The 17180-nt window shown below is 42.1% G+C and overlaps 1 protein-coding gene across 1 annotated transcript in view; it reads right to left on the minus strand.

Annotated features, from left to right (window-relative positions):
- camkmt (calmodulin-lysine N-methyltransferase) overlaps window positions 1–17180 on the minus strand; it is a 98703-nt gene that overhangs the window by 19188 nt on the left and 62335 nt on the right. The window contains exons 4-8 of the mRNA XM_077581345.1: window positions 10457–10517; window positions 9907–9958; window positions 6111–6174; window positions 2985–3051; window positions 1080–1154 (exon numbers count right to left, since the gene is read on the minus strand). Coding sequence (XP_077437471.1) covers window positions 1080–1154; window positions 2985–3051; window positions 6111–6174; window positions 9907–9958; window positions 10457–10517 — 319 coding nt within the window. The remainder of the gene's footprint in view (window positions 1–1079; window positions 1155–2984; window positions 3052–6110; window positions 6175–9906; window positions 9959–10456; window positions 10518–17180) is intronic.

Genomic DNA, 17180 nt, shown 5'->3' on the forward strand with positions numbered 1-17180 from the left:
TAATAATAATAATAGCAACAATAATAATAATAATAAGAAGAATTATTATACTACTTCTACTAGTACTAATAATTATATTAATAATAATAATATTTTTTCCAGACTTCACTTAAAATCAATTTGGCATGCTGGTATTTTATTTTTATTTTTTAAGCTAGAGAACACTTTTGCCAACAGCGCGCGCGCGATGCACTTTAATATTTTCTTTAGCCAACACAAACTCAAAATCAAATCAAAATCGCATTTCCATGTTGAAAAAGGCAAATCTCGACTTCCTCCATCGTTCGTTTTCACGTGGCGCAAGCGTGACGCGACTCTTCCAGACGCCGATGCAAAATCGTAAAGTCCCAGCATGCTTCACTTTAAGCTTCAAACTCGGTAAATTCCCATTTTGACAACGTACACTTGTTGACCGAGCGTCTTGATCTCGGAATGAGCTCACCTCCTGTTTTTTCGATTATTTGTTAATTATTAGTTTTGTCCCGCGTCCAAGTGCAAAGGGAAATTGTGATTGACAAAAACGTGTGTTCCGCTGCAGTCCATCAGGCAATTAGCAACACGACAACTGCTAGCATCATTATTAGCCTTACAGGAACAAATTGAACTTATGTAAAATAACTGTAGTCAGATGACTTCACAAAAAAAAAAGTCATGTGTTAGTTACTGTACTTTATGTTTAATATCACGTTTGAAGATTTGGTGGCGGCAGTTCGACGTGTCAAAGCCGGACGAGCTGATTCGCAATGTTTACGTGACCGCCCGTCGCTCCATTTCGCTCTCCTCTTCCTCGTCCTCTTCCTCGTCCTCCCCTCAAAGTCTCTCTTCATCTCGCTCGCTTGTCCAGACGCAATTATTTGCAATTTGCCTAAGTCATCCATTTGCCGGGACGCCGAGCATGAAAACGAAGCAATTTAGTGTAAAATGGAGGCAAGCGGCCAGCGGAGCGCACGTACGCCAGCGCCGCGCGTGTCAATGTGGGAGGCGGACCCGCGGAGGGGGAAGGGGGGGGGGGGCATGAACTGTCACCCTAAAAATAAAAGAGTGTGCGCATGTGTGTGTGTGTGTGTGTGTGTACCTACCAGTCTGCACACATGACAAGGTCGAAACGGGATTCTAACGCTGCGATGTCCGGCTCACGGTCCCACCTCAGCACCCTGCAACAAAATGGCGGCAAAGTTCAAGACTTTCTGGCCCAATTATATTTGTCATGTCAATCTTTTCAATGTCAATTTCTTCTGGATGACATTTCATGGACTGTGGGCTCGGGTTCAAGCCGCTACCTCGCTTCACAGTTACCGTTTCGATTTTTCCAATATTTGGTCGTCATCACCGACCGCGGCCCACTCGTTCAATTCTCGGTTATTTTAACCGTTGTTTAACCCCTAACTGGTGGTTAAGTTCTTAACCCGCCATTAACTAACTGGCCGTTAAATATGTGTCGTTGTTTGTTAACGGCGCCGTCAACGCTAACCGTGCCAAAATAAGCAGGAACTTTTCTGCTAAAAAAGAAAACATTAGATCATTAATTAGGGATTATTAACACTGTGTAAATAAACGATTATGGCCTGCTAGAAACACAATCCCCGATCCCGGCAGGGGGTCGCACCGCATTACTCGCACCCCCGCCCATACCCCCCCCCCCTTCCTCTTTCGTCCAATGGCGTCGCACCCTGCCGTAATCTGCGAAGAAAACAATCAAACTAATGCCTCGTAATTATACGTTCCACTTTGTGTAAAAAACGCGCGCGGGAGGAGGAGGGAGGGAGGAGACCAAGGAGGAAAAGTGCGGCATAACAATGAAAACGCCTTTTGGTCCTCACGTCTGGTGTGAGAACTTCTCATCCAGAAGGATGATTGCGCTTGGACAACACACACGCGCACGCGCACGCGCACGCACGACACTGACAGCACCAAGTACTTCGAAGTTTCTTCATTTGCAACATCAATGCAGCAAATATATCAAGGTGGTCGGTTTGAGGATTCAGGTGTGGAAATTTGTCGAAATAAGAGTTCATCTCCTGACGAGTGAACGTGCCCTTGAGCAAGGACTGGCTTGCTCCGGGAACCTCCCTGAGGCTCGAGCGACGCCTCAACAGACTCTCAGACGTGTTTATTGTTTTGCTGTTATTACGTGTGCCGTTTGCGCACATTGAAGCTCCGCCTTTTTGCGGTTTGCGATAACAAATTCATCTTTTCACATTTTACGGGGCTCTACGATGAAAAGCAGTCATTGGTGTCAAGGAAATAATGCGGAAATGATGACATCTGGACTAGCCTTAAATGCATACCAGGCATTACAGGCTCGGGATTTTGGAGCCGATCACCAATTTAAAAATAAATAAATTAATTAATTAAGATGTTATATGCATGTTAAATGGGGGGAAACATGCTACATATCTTAAAAAAAATCTAAAAATAAAGGAAACTAATTAAAAAAAAAAATATATATATATATATATATATATACATATATATATTAATTTTTTTATATTTTATATATATAAATATTAATATATATTTGCATTTTTGTGGCCGTAATGAGGCACCCAAAAATGCAATTAAGAAATTGCAAGTGGGCCTTCATATTTCCTGGTGCTCAGACCCAAATGACTAATTCGCCAGAATTGATTACCCGAGATTCCTATTTGTACTGTAATGCAGAGATGGGAAGTAACAAAGTACAAATACTTTACTTGAGTAGTTTTTTTTCCATTACTTTCCTGAGTAATTATTAATTTTTTACTTGATACATTTGGTGGAAGAAAAAGCATCTCCGCCACTCATATGATGCGTTACACATGCCCCCCCCCCCCCCCCCCCCTGTTACATCCCAGCTTGTGATTGGCTCTACGGCACACGATCACATGACGTGCACTTGCCTCGATTAGAACAACCGTAAATATGACACAAACGTAAAAAATGATCTTGAAAAACGACTGCGCAGCAAGCACAACATACAGAAATAAATAAATAAATGTCCTCACCTGGTGGAGACGCGCGTTGAGCCAAACTTCCCCTCCTGCGTGTTTCTCTCGACAATCCTTCGAACATCTGACGGGCAGCAGTCAAGGATTGTCGGTGGCAATATGAGAGTAAACGCAAACACGGACGGACAAACGGCGAGCGCCACCGATGCTCCCTTCAAGTGCTGCCACTTTTATCAATTGGAAATTGGAAGTATTATGTGCGAGTCGTTTCACGGCAAAAAAAAAGGTATGTTATGACACTGACCAAAACATTAGGGACCCTTGCACAACGTACTTATATATTAAGAGGCGTGCGTCTGATTCCAATCGTTCTTTGTCACACACGGACGGCAATCGAGATGACAAACACTATGTGACATGTCCACATGGATGCAAAGTAGACGATTGACAACCCCCCCCGCGACCCCCCCAACGCCGGATCAATTGAAAGGCTTTTAACCCGCACGTGCGCGCTCGCACGTCCGTCCGAGCGCGCGCCACACAAAGGCCGGCCGATGGATGTCAACTTGTCTATTAATACGCCGGCCGGCCTGCGGTGTTGCGCCGCGATTCAATTAGGATTTGCTTGTCTTTAAAGCCCGCAAAGAGACAAATCCGATCGGCAAAGACGTCGGGGCGAGAGAGGCCTGCGAGGGACCGGTGGAGAGAGAGAGAGAGAGAGAGAGAGAGAGGTGTTGATACGGATGGTATAGATTGACGGGTCGAGAGACAATACAACAAAAATCAAGAGGCCTTCAAAAACAAAACTAGACAAAAAAACTACAGCGGCCTTTTGACTTAAATACCACTGATTCTATTTGAATCATTTTTTTCTAATTGGCCAAAACGTATAAATATATTTAAAAAAAATAAAATTATATATATATATATTTTTTTTTTCCTTCTGACCTGAAGAGGTCACTTAAAGCTACGCTATATTATGCTATGCTATGTTATGCTAAGTTATGTTATGCTAAGCGTGATTAAAAGTGAAGACAGACCTCCTGTTTGACAGTGTGTATTTAAAAAATAAAGACAAATCCATGATGGCCAATGCGGCAAAACTGAATTGCAGTCGAGCTGAGGGATTTCAACTTCCTGTTGGACGTCGCGATGGAATTTATGCCGCCATCTTTTCAAATCAGTCAAGTAGCCATCAATCATGCTTAAAGGAAGATTTCCATTGATTTTTCCAGATGATTGTTGAAGGTCGCAGAAGTAGCGCAGTCGGGCCTCCTGCGTGTGTGCGCGCGCGTCCTACGAATGAGGTCAAAAATTGTGCGTGCGTGCGTGTGTGTCTCTTCCCCATTGACAGGAATCTCCTCACATCTGCTTCCATTGTAGCCTCAAACAGCGAGCGTTTGTTCGCATGAGAGCAAAAAAAATCCTTCTTATAAATTTCTCTGTTTGTGTTCTGATGAAACAAAGCAGGCGGGTCAGCGGCGGCGCATTGTTGCTGCAAGTGTGTGTTTTGTACGCGTTACAGTCCGCGCCGTGTTATTGTTTGGTCTTATTGTGACGCTCGCCGGCGGAGACATCGGCAGATTTTGTAAGCAGAGCTAAAAATGGACGTGCCGAATCGTCATTGGGAAGAAATGCGCATTTTTTGCACGTTTCCTGCTTTTGTCACAGCAAAACTCGCTTTTCTTGTTTGTGTAGCTGCTGAACGGACGCGGCCCAACGCCACGGAGGGGGAAAGGGAACAGGAATGAGTCTCAAGTTGGTGGGAAAAGACGCAAAGATGGACGACGGGCCTGAAAATGACGGAAAAAATCGTGATAGCCAATTGAACTTTTTCGAAGTGCCGCTTTCCACGCCCACTTTCGTACGTACAACTGATCATCATTGCCGGGTGTCTGATACTGCTCGGTGGTGCAATTGCTAAAGTGCATTGTCCAGTAACCAGGAGGTTGCAGGTTTGAATCGCACCTCAGACTGTTCATTGCAAATGTATCCATGACCGCTATGCTAAGTAATACACATGAATACCAACTGACTGTCATATCAGGAAATTGATTATATACAAATACAAGATAAAATAATAAAATAATAATAATAATAAAAAAAAGAGAGTGAGCAATGATGATGACGTGTCAAATCAGTAAAATTACCAAATGAACAATACTGAGCTCTCCAGACAAAAAAAAAAAAAAAGGGAATGGATAATAATTTTTAGACAGCATCTTTTTATTCATTTGTCATTTAACTACGATAAAAAATGTGTCATTTTCACATCATTTATCGTTCAATTTACTTCATAAGCGCCTGCTTTCAAATCTTAGCATTCCGCTAATAGCATTTAGCTTTTGAGCATTCCCACGCAATTTCTGCAGAAATTGCACTTTGTCTAGCTTTAAACAAAGAATTGACAGCTTTGTTTAAAAATTGCAGGTTGCTTTCACGGTCATCACGTGAAAAGCTCAATTGAAAAACAAAGTTTTGTTCTGTAAAAAAGTTTCCAGAATTTCAACACAATTTATTCATTTATTATTATTTTTTTTAATATTATTTTTTTAAATAAAAAGTTTAGGAAGTTCCTAGTATCCGCATCGTTTTTTTTTATAAAGTGGAAATTTAAATAAATCCATAAATGAAAAGTTCCCCGTATCTCACTGAGCGACAAATGCATGCGAATGTTTTGGGGGTTTTGCTCAGGGTTCGGAAAAGATCTTTGCAGACGGTGAAAAATTGTCGTTCAAAATGTTTCTGCAACAAGTAAAAACTGTTTGTGAACATTTTACAATTCCTGATGAAAACCCCAAATTCGCTACGTTCGCAAGCATTCATCAGATTTATCAACCTTCAGATTCATAATTTTTTGTATTATTATTATTGTTTCTTCCATTCATAAAATACTCGAACGTGAGGGAGGAAGGAAAATGACTTTGGATTTTTTTTACTCTAGCAATTTATTTAGAAGTTTGTTGACTTTGCAATCATCGTCATCTGTTTTCCCCGATGTTGTCTTCAGCTACTGCTCGGGGTCACGTGACATGCAAAGTTTGTTTTGCGATGCTTTAATAAAGATCCTTCGAGGAGGACTCGCCGGTGTCGACGGTTTCACCTCATTCAAATGAAAAGCCGGCAGCGGCGCGGCAAAACACGTTTGCGGTCCTGAAGCTTGCCGGCGCGATGAAAGGATACTTTGAATGCACTTTTGGTTGCCGTCTGATAGCAACACTTCGTCGGCGTCAGCACAAACGGCAACCTGAAACAAAAGCACAAAAAAACATGAGGAACGTCAGAGCACTTGCACAATCATCTGCACGGGAAAAAAAAAACGGCGACGTAGCGCCGGGCCCCATCGCCAAAGCCGCCCGCCCGCCCCCTTTCTATCTTCGGCCCATTTCTACGTCTGCATTATTTTAATCATTCAATCAAATCAGTCAATACTTTTATCACGGCGGCTAGCGGTGGGGGCCGCTATCTTGCTATCACTCTGTCGGGTAATTGCATTGTGACAGGAGGATGATGATGATGGCGAGCGCTGAGCCTTTTCATTTGACGCCGGCTGTTTATCGGGCCGAGCCATCGCACCCGTTCGCCGCTGTCACTCTGCGCTCGGCTCGCCGGGCCTGCCTGATGCCCTTCATGTAACTTTGCGGCTGCGAGAGACGTCGAAGGGGGGGGGGGGGGAGGGGGGAGAAAAAAAAATGGAAGTGAGGGGAAGCGGAGTGTGTGACAGATGGAGATAAAGAGGCGTGTGCTTAACTATCAGCCCTTTTGGCATTCTCGCCCGCTTTTTGAATACATCACTCACTTTGTGTCAGCCTGTCACTTTCCGTGTGGCTTTCCTTGCATACAAAGCCAAGGCAGTTTTTATCCGTCGTTGTACGGCACACGCGCGCAAGGAAGAAAAGTCAAGCATGTTGTGAGGACACGCACACACATGTGTGCGGCCTGCAGGGTGTGTGTGTGTGTGTGTCAGCAAAGAGCGACGCGGGTCCCGCCATCTGCTGCAATGCAGGAAGCGACCTGCAGGCTGAAGCGGGGCATCCAGCTGGAAGTTCTGGGATCCAACCTGGCAACCCAACAGCAGACGCTTGCGACCCGCCAGCCCGTCCCACAACAAATGGCACTCATGGGCGGCTTTTTTTTAAAAACTGTTTTTTTATAGTTGTGTTTTTTTGACATTTACATTTATGGGATGATCTTAACTCTTTGACTGCCAAAAACGTTAAATAACGTTTAGTAAAATCCTATGGAGGAGTGCCAAAGACGTTAAAAGACGTTTTTTTCAAAACAGAGGTGAAACTAACCATTTTCTATTGTTGATTACTGAAAAACGGAATAAGGTAGAAACAAACTTTTTTTTCTGATGAAAGATGAGAGTCCAATCTTTCATTTGGTAGTATGTGTGTTTCCATAGTCCAAACACATAAATTTCTGTGGACCTTGAAAGATCAGTCAAAAATGCTTAAATCGGCTGGCACCCACGGCATCCCTTTTCTGAAAACGTCTGGCAGTCAAAGAGTTAAACATTAAAGTGGGCAAACAATGCAAAAAAGTAAGAATTTGAGAAGATGAAAAATATATATGTTTTCAGGGCACGCACTTTGAACACATTGAAACTTTTTAAAACACACTTTGTAAACTCATTGTAAACATATTTGGAAAAAAACTTACAAACATATAGAAAATATTGTCAGTATCTAAAATAGTGTTGTTACAACTTTCATAGATAAATACGATGAAATCGACACATTCTTTGCGTTTTTGCTTTTAATATCATATTTTATTATAGTATATTTTATAAAAGACCAAATCAAATATTGTATAGAGGTGCAATGACTAATCAACTAATCGATTATCAAATGAATCAATTATTTTGATAATAAAATTTTTTTTTATTCAAAATGTTACGAATAAACTCCTAACCAGTAACTTTTCTCCGATTTCTGTAGTCCTCCATGAAAACAAACTGATAATAATTATCTTTGTTTTGAACCAAAATAAAAGAATGGATCAACATTTGTGTCTATTTTCCTGACGTTTCAGACTGAAAATCATACTTCATTTGTGTCAATTTCAAATAATGTCCTGTTTTTGAAGATGGAAATTTTAACTTTTTTCCTTCCTATTCATGGATTAATCAAAAAATAATAATCGCCAGATAAATTAATTTGTGAAATAATTATTTTACCTTTTTGACTTATTGCCCCAAAAAATAAAATAAAAAATAAGAATAAAGCATAAAGACGCAAAATATGAAATAATGATTGAAACTTCATATGTTTCATCATAAATATCCGTATATGTGACTGGTACCAGTTTGGAAACTGCCACCACTCAAAAAGACATTTCGCGTCTTTGTACATGCATGTACTGTTAAGAGGCGGAGCCTGCTGGAGTTCCGTGTGGGATCCAGCAGCCTGTCGTTGACGGATGCCAATTTCTCGCCGAGTGCTTGCTTGCGCGTGTTCGGCGACTGCGCAAAAAATACACGGACTGCACGCCGACTGAAGCGGGGTTGACTTCTGTCGATCCGGAAGTGACGCCACAAGCGCCAATTGAATATTATATTGAACCAATTGATCACATGACCCTTCAAAAAAGATGAAACGAATGATTGCAGTGTCACACACACGCACACGCACGCACGCACACACACAGTGGAGGGCTGAGGAAAAGACGACGTGTGAATGACGGATTCCATCTCCAGCCGGCAATGTCAAAACACGGCAATATCGACTGGCGGGAGATAAAAAAGCAGCCTCCTCACACGCGGCAGATCGATGGGACAGCGACGCTTGCGACGCGGAGGATCCGGAAGACCTCGGCTAATAAAGCCGATACGTGTTAGCGTGTGCGGGAAGTGGTCAAGACCAGATGATGTCACCGCGCAACGCACATCGTCTTCTATTCGAGTCACCACAAATGCTTTCACACCTTCTCGCAAATCCAATACGCTCAACATTTTTTTTTGCTTCTTATATCGAGTTACTTCTTTTATTTTGATTAGGTTTTATATTTTACTATACATTCTAATTTAGTTTTAGCATGAGTTTGTTTTATTATTATTTATTTTTCATCCGCAATCTCGACTGATAAAAAATATCTAGATTAAACGATGTCGCAGCTAGCCAGTAGTTAGCTTGCTGCTAAAATGTAATGCTAATGCAGCTAGCCGCTAGCCCAGCAACTCAATATACCATGATGCTAATGTAGCTAGCGGCTACGGTTGCTTCGAACATGGCTGGCTACTAGCATGCCGGCAGGAGAGCATCGGCATGGTAATGTTAGCGCGGCATGCTAATATGTGGCTAATATTGCTGGCAAATGAGTGGTTGAGCAGTTAGTTTTATAAACAGCATGTTCGCTTTGCTTTTATATCGTTAACGAAAATATTTTCTTAATTTTATTAATTAATTAGTTGTCGTTTTTTTTTTTTTTTTAACTATAATAACCTTGGTTTGATACAAAATATAGCCTTTACGGGCTAACAATTAGCATCTATGTGGCAGTGTTGTTACTCTTAAAGTCATGGATATCTGTACACAAATGTACACACATATTACAAGCTTTATCCTCAGCGTAGAACGACTAATGGTATTTTTCATTCATTTGAAAGAGGAAAGACGGTTTGAAAGAGTGTTTTGACACAGATCTTGTGTTCCTAGTAAAGAGTGAAATAGGGCTGATCCAGAGGTGGCAAATCCAGGTCCAGAAAGTCAGTTTGGCTTTAACCATTGATGCTAGCTAGCTAGCTCCCGAGCAGGTAAACGAGGGAGCTAGCTAGGGAGCTACTAACTAGCACCTGGGGCTAAAAGCAAACTGCGGCAGGGTTTTGACTTTCTGGATCTGGATTTGCCGCCTCTGGGCTTCTCTTTTCGCAAATTCTCATGGGATCAAGTTAGCTGCGCTTTATTGATCTGCGAGAGTCCATTTAATTAGCGAGGACGGCCATTTTCCCTGCAAAGTGTGTGTGCGTTTCACTTACCATGAGTCCAGCGAGGCAGCTCATCCCTCCTCCTAACTCACAAACGGCGCCACTGAGAGGACACAGAGGAGAAGACGTTCACTCAAAAAGCCCAATCGGGTCTCCTCCTTTGATCTCCCCCCCCCCTCCTCCATTTTAGGCCTCGTCCACTTTCATCCCAGCCGCCTTCATTTGTTTTTCTCTCTTTCTGTCTCAGCGACCTTCACTCCGCTGCTCGATAATCAATCGGCCTCTTTGCCCTCAGCCCTCCGTCTACCTCTTGAATGTTAAAACAGGAAATCAAAAGGTGACGTTCCACCGTCAGCGTAAATCAAAGTGGGTGATTTTCACTTCTTTTTTTTGGGGGCCTATTTTTGGGGGGAGGGAGAAGGTTGAATAACATTCTCTTTGTCTTATGTTGTAATGTGTTAATATAGATTTAAAAAATAAATAAATAGGAAAAATCACAAATGTAGGATAATTACAGATGATATCCACCAGCCAATGAATTGATCGGTCCCTATTTGTTGATTCCTTCCCAAATTGCACTCCAGCCTGACGGTGAACTTACGTGAACATGTGGCGGTTCTGCAGGCAATAATGAGCCATGGCCTCCTCTGACGGCCACACACCTGAGAAGGCACAAAGCGGGGAAAAGTTGAGCAAAAGCGAACTTATTGAGGCCTCCAATCAGACGCCTTCTTACGGCGTCCAATCAGAGCAAGCCGACTGGACGCATCGTTTGTTTTCCAGCCCGCTTCTTTGGTGGCTTCCACCTTGCCTTGTCATCCAAGTCTTATTCCTCTGTCTGTCTGTCTGTCCTAAATCCTCACAACACACTCCTGCCCTCATTGTGCGTGTGTGCGTGTGTGTGTGTGTGTGTGTGTGACAGGAGGTCCACTGGGTGATAATCGCAGCATGCAGGCCTATCTGGCTTATCACCTGCCGTCAGCCCTTCTCCTTCTGCTGTGCATGTAACACACACTTGGATGCTCAGGCCCGCCATGTCACTCACTCGAACGCGCACCCACGCACACACGCACGAGCACGCACACACACACACACACTCCTTGGCAGTAGAAGAAGCAAACATTCATTTGAATACAACTTCAGCTCGCTGGCTTTGAAGGAGACGCTGCTGCTTTGTCGCCACGTGTGTCGGTGCATTTGTATGACAGCAACATGGGAGGGGCAGAGGGGGCAAATCCAAGGCCAGCCTGACACACTTTGGCTTTAGCCCCAGTTTCTTGCTAGCTCCCATGGTGCTCATTTACTTGCTACCTAGCTAGCTAGCATCAGGGGTTAAGGTCAAATTGTGACAATTTTTTGAAATTCAGGTGTTAGCTAGCTAGCTCCCTAGCCTGCTACCTAGCTAGCTAGCTAGGTAGCATCAGGGGTTAAAGTCAAATTGTGACAATTTTTTGAAATTCAGGTGTTCGCTAGCTAGCTCCCTAGCCAGCTCCCATGGTGCTCGTTTACCTGCTAGGGAGCTAGCTAGCTAGCTAGGTAGCATCAGGGGTTAAAGTCAAATTGTGACAAGGTTTTGACTTTCAGGTGTTCGCTAGCTAGCTCCCTAGCTAGCTCCCATGGTGCTCGTTTACCTGCTAGGGAGCTAGCTAGCTAGCTAGGTAGCATCAGGGGTTAAGGTCAAATTGTGACAATTTTTTGACATTCATGTGTTAGCTAGCTAGCTCCCTAGCTAGCTCCCATGGTGCTCGTTTACCTGCTAGGGAGCTAGCTAGGTAGCATCAGGGGTTACGGTCAAATTGTGACAATTTTTTGACATTCAGGTGTTAGCTAGCTAGCTCCCTAGCTAGCTCCCATGGTGCTCGTTTACCTGCTAGGGAGCTAGCTAGCTAGCTAGGTAGCATCAGGGGTTAAAGTCAAATTGTGACAAGGTTTTGACTTTCAGGTGTTCGCTAGCTAGCTCCCTAGCTAGCTCCCATGGTGCTCGTTTACCTGCTAGGGAGCTAGCTAGCTAGCTAGGTAGCATCAGGGGTTAAAGTCAAATTGTGACAAGGTTTTGACTTTCAGGTGTTCGCTAGCTAGCTCCCTAGCTAGCTCCCATGGTGCTCGTTCACCTGCTAGGGAGCTAGCTAGCACCAGGGCTTAAGTCAAACTGTGGCAGGGTTTTGACTTTCTGGGCCTGGATTTGCCACCTCCAGGGAGGGCGCTTGCAAAAGTAAGAGGATGAAGAAGAGGAGAGTAAAAAGCAGCGAGGGAGGGCCGGAGAAGAAGCTGGTCAATATAATAAGCGGCTTACAAACGCTTGCTCTTCAAATCGTGGGGTCGACATCATCGCCTCTGTGTGTGTGTTTGTGTGTGTGTGTGTGTGTGTGTTTGTTTGTGTGTCAACCTCACTCACTTGCTCCTGCTTGCCAAGATTAGCTGGAGCAAGCAGGATTTAATAACGCCTATTGATAAAGTGTCCAAATATTCCTTTTTGTCATTAGAAAAAAACACACACACACACACTGACAGGCAAAGGAGACGTGCGCATCTAGAGAGTGTCAAGATGTGTATATACGGCTTGCACATGGTGACATTTTGAATGCTACTGTCCCTTTTCGGCCGTCGTTTGGTGGAGGCACGCAGACGGGCAGCTCATCGATTGCTGCACAAATGCGGCAAACGCTCAAAACTTTCTTCTTCTTCTTCTTCTTCTTGGCTTATATGCAACACAAATCGGATAAAGTCGTACACTTACAGGGATAAAGTTCACAAAGATGAGAATAAAGTGCAATGAAGTGGGATTTTGTTTTTGCTCGTTTTTTTTCAAGGGATGAACTTACACAAGCTAACTCAAAGTGCTCACTCAATTTATATTTAAAAAAAAACTGAAGAATTTAAAACGAATATATTATTATTTAAAACAAAAAAAAACGCCCTCTGCAAGAATACGGGGGAATTATTATGGAAATGTTCTTAAAGTCATAACATGCATGCAGCATAACAGCTAAATGCTGATGCACCATGTTTGCTTTGAACTGAGGTCTCGAGTACGCGAGCTGCAGCTGTTTGATGCTCTTCTGACGGTGAAAGACTAGCACACGAAAAGTATATATTTTTTTACATAAATAAAAAAAATACAAGATAATGAGCAATAAGAATAGAAGGCAGTAAAAAGCAAGTAAAAAAGATTTACTCATACAAATAAAAAATAAACACTGACTTGTTACCCTCAGTAATAAGATTTTAAACACTCGCTGTTGTTCTGTATGAGTTATAAATCTTAACCAGCTTGACCTGGACACTTGCCAGTTCATCCTTGACAAAGAGCTGATGTCAGCCATTGTCCCGTTAGCATCCCTGCAGTCCATGAAAGTGGCGTTGACCTCTGAACCCCGCATCGACGGCCCCTCCCATCCCCTCCCATGCGTCGCCATGACTCCCGGCAGACGCCCGCTGCTCGAACAGCAGAGGGTGGCAAAGGAACGCTATGTCCTCGGCGACACGCCAATCACACGCTAACGCGCTAACACGTCGCGCCAGTCCACGTTCACAAACGCGGCTTCATCGGGGTGCAGGCGCTTTCCATCGCAAAGTGTGCGTGTGTGAAAGCGTCGCTAAGTCGCAAAGCTTTGTAAAGCATATGTCAATCTGACGGTTAATCCCGCACTCCAATAACATTAATAGCCCAGGGTGATGGGAACTAGCGTGTGTGTGTGTGTGTGTGTGTGTGTGTGTGTGTTCACCTCCCAGGTAGAGGTGCTCCGCAGGAAATGAAGGGATCAGGAGTCGAGAGCAGATTACTCTTTGCTGCGGATAATGAAATTATTTCTCACCTTCAATTACGAGATGAGGAAAGCGTGCGTGTGCACGTGTGTGTGTGTGTGTGTGTGCATGTGTGTGTGTGTGCGTGTGCGCGCGTGCGTGTGTGTGCTTAATGTAGCAAGTCATCAGCGTCGGGGCTCCAACTTGTCCAGTTATAGCTTGAATAGCATATGTGGGGATTAATGAAGTTGCGAAAGGGAAAAAAAAAAAGAGGACAAAGTTTTAATTGAGAAATGGCACAAACGCAACAATAAAAGTCGCGAGGAGTTCAAACGCATTTTGTTAGCCGACTAGCAGAATTGACACAATTATTTATATTTTTATATATATATATATTTTTATTTATATATATATATATATATATATATACTGTATATATTTTTATATATATATATATATATATATATATATACATATGTATAATTTCCAATTGACATTGCAGAGAATCTAGAAACATAAACATGAAGTTAATTTTTGGCTGGTTGTGTCTATTAAATGTCTGAAAAAAAAGCCAAAGCTGAAATTCCAGCAATTTGGACAATTTTAAATTAAACTAGGCTTCGAAACAATTGATGATCAAAAATGCTTAGTGATCAGTTTGATAATTGCACTTTTGTCTCACAAAAAAAGTCCCATAATTCAACATAGTCGGGCTGCGCAATGAACCAAAATTCAATCACAATTTCAATTATTACACTCCACAAAATTAACAATTACAAAATTAAGCATAATCATAAAAAATATGAATAATACTAATTCGAGTTCTTTGAGTTGTTTTAAGTTATACATTTGCTGCTTTTTATTTTATTTTAAAATAACACATTTAATCAATTTTGTTTCATCCAAAAGGAACTCGCATAATTCTAGAGTTTAAAAGAATGTTATTTTTGTCTTAATATTTTTTACGTTAAAACATTTTCTTGTTTTGCGCCTTAAAATAAATGATCGCCCCAATCATGATTTCGATTATTACCAATATAATCGGGATTCACATTTTCTTCATAATCGACACGCTAGCGACAGCTCATAGCTCAAAAAGCTCGTACGATGCAGCACTCGTAAGTCAACGTGCGGCTCAACCAAACCGTACTCGGTGAACAAACGATTTCCCAAAGCGATCATCCGTTCGCGGCCTGCTGACCCGCCGCTCACCCTGGGAACTCCACAGGGTTTACATCTTGGCCCGGGCCCAGAGCTAATCTGACGCTCGCTAGCTGTCGCTAATCTCAGGCATCCCGCTTGTTTTCTTGTGCTGATGCACAAGCGCTAACCCGGTAACCCAGACATCCTCTCAGTCGCGGGAATTAGCCACTAAGCGAGGGGGGGATCCAGGTACAATTTAGGGGACTAGCGCCTGAAATAACTCGCCAGCTAAGCCACTTTAAGTCAACGGCGCTTTTGGACGCGGGAGTCACACTGCTCACTTTCGCCAACAGCAGACCGCAACCAAAAAATCAAAGGTTTTCAACTTTCCTCATGGTGTAATATTTATGTTATAATTTTTTCTTTTTAAAATAAAACTGTGGTTCATTGACATTCTATTGAGTATAAAGACAATTTATCTCGAAGATGAAGCGAAAAATAACAAGATGGACGCGTCACTGGTAATAAATTCTCAAAACACGCTTGTTAGCTTCATAAAGCAAAATCAAACCTAAAGTATCACAAAGTTAATGATCAGAGAGACGCAAGTATTATTGTTATTAAAAAAAATGGTTAGAATTAGGAATGGGCAATACAACTTTCCTTCAGACTGATACCACGAGTATTTACTCGAGTACTCATAGAGTACTTTTGATACATGATGGTATCTGCAGCATTCATGAGTATCGAACCAACACATTGAAAAAAGGCTCTCTGTGCCCACTCTAATAATATTAAATATTATGGTATTTATTAAATTACATTTTGTATTTCATTTAATTAAAACATGATCAGAGAGACAATCATGCTTCTAAAATTGGTTAAAAGGGGAAATGCAATAAAATATAGATTAAAAATCGAATTAAAATTTTTATCTAAAGTGTAATTACAGATACAATTTAATAAAATGAAACATGATCATCAGTGCTTGTTAGTAAATTGGTTTAAAAAAAAAAATCAGAACTGAATTCAATATTAAATGGTTGCCTAAAAATAAATCGATAATTAAGAAGTTGCTTAAAAAAATTAATGGAAAATGAAATTAAAAAGCATATTACCACGATACCAGAACGAGTATTTACTCGAGTACTCGTAGAATACTTTTGAGTATCTAACCAACACATCGAAACAAGGCGGCTATCTGTACTCACCCAAGTTATAATATGAAATATTATAATATTGATTAAATTACATTTTGTATTTAATTTAATTAAACCATGATCAGAGACAGTTAAAAAGGAAAAGATATTGAATGAGTTAAAAAAAACAAATTAAAAATTAAATCAAAAGTGCAATTTCATATAAAGTTTTGTTTATAAATTGGTTACAAAAAAAATCACAACTGAATTCAATTAATATATTAAATGGTTGCCTAAAAATAAGTCAATAATTAAGAAGTTGCTAAAAAATAAATGGAAAATGAAATTAAAAAGCACATTAACGCCGCCGAGAGAAAATGACTTGACGATAACGCGTCGGAAGCGCAAACGCAAGCTGCCAGTAAAATTGTGGAGAAAAACGTTATGTAGTTGCTGACGAGGAAAAAGAAGATGAGGAAGGACGAGGAAGGGGAGGGGCCTGCAGGACCAGGACGCCATTGAAGGACCAGACATAGACACGGGGCCGAGATGATGTCAAGATGAGGTTAAGTGTGCCGTGATGTTTGCTTCCTACACACACACACACACACACGTGCACACGCGGCGTCCGTCGGTGTGTGTCTCGGGGCCGTGCGACTCCCCGGCGCTCATCCGCCTCCACATTAAGCGAGGCCTCAGATAATTCCTAAGCCTCCTCCACGGCCGATCCAATAAGGGATAAGGCTCTCGGCTGGCCATGATCAACTGACAATCTGTCCTCTCACACGGCTACTTTAGTTGCAGGCCGGGATTAGCCCGGCCCGCCTCCACGGGGGACGCGCACTTCACAAGAGCGCCGCCTGCGTGCCTTGGGTTAGTGCGTCATGCGTCGCGACAGACGTGTCAAGAGGTACAAAAAAAAAAACAAATACAAATCTGTATGACGGAATAAAGGTCTATATGACAAAATAAAAGTGACATAGTAATTGCATGACAACTGATAACGTCCCAAGCCAAAACACAATCCTAATAGGTTGGGTCAAAGGCTACAAAGATTGGATGGGGGGGGGGCCAGTGGACACTCATGTAAAGGGAATATTTGAATATACTTGCATAAAAAAAAAAAAAGAAGAAGCATAATTAGTAGTTTTCTTTGGTTAACTGAATGCTGTTGCTGGCTATTTTGATGGAACGCAGCACAGCACTTTTTCTGGTATGATTTTGTATACAATACGCTTCATGAAATCATATAAATAGTTTTTTAATTGCTTTATTTTTTTCTGGTGAAAGCAAAGTATT

Source organism: Vanacampus margaritifer, chromosome 12 (genome assembly GCF_051991255.1).
Source record: "Vanacampus margaritifer isolate UIUO_Vmar chromosome 12, RoL_Vmar_1.0, whole genome shotgun sequence".
NCBI classification, from domain to species: domain Eukaryota; kingdom Metazoa; phylum Chordata; class Actinopteri; order Syngnathiformes; family Syngnathidae; genus Vanacampus; species Vanacampus margaritifer.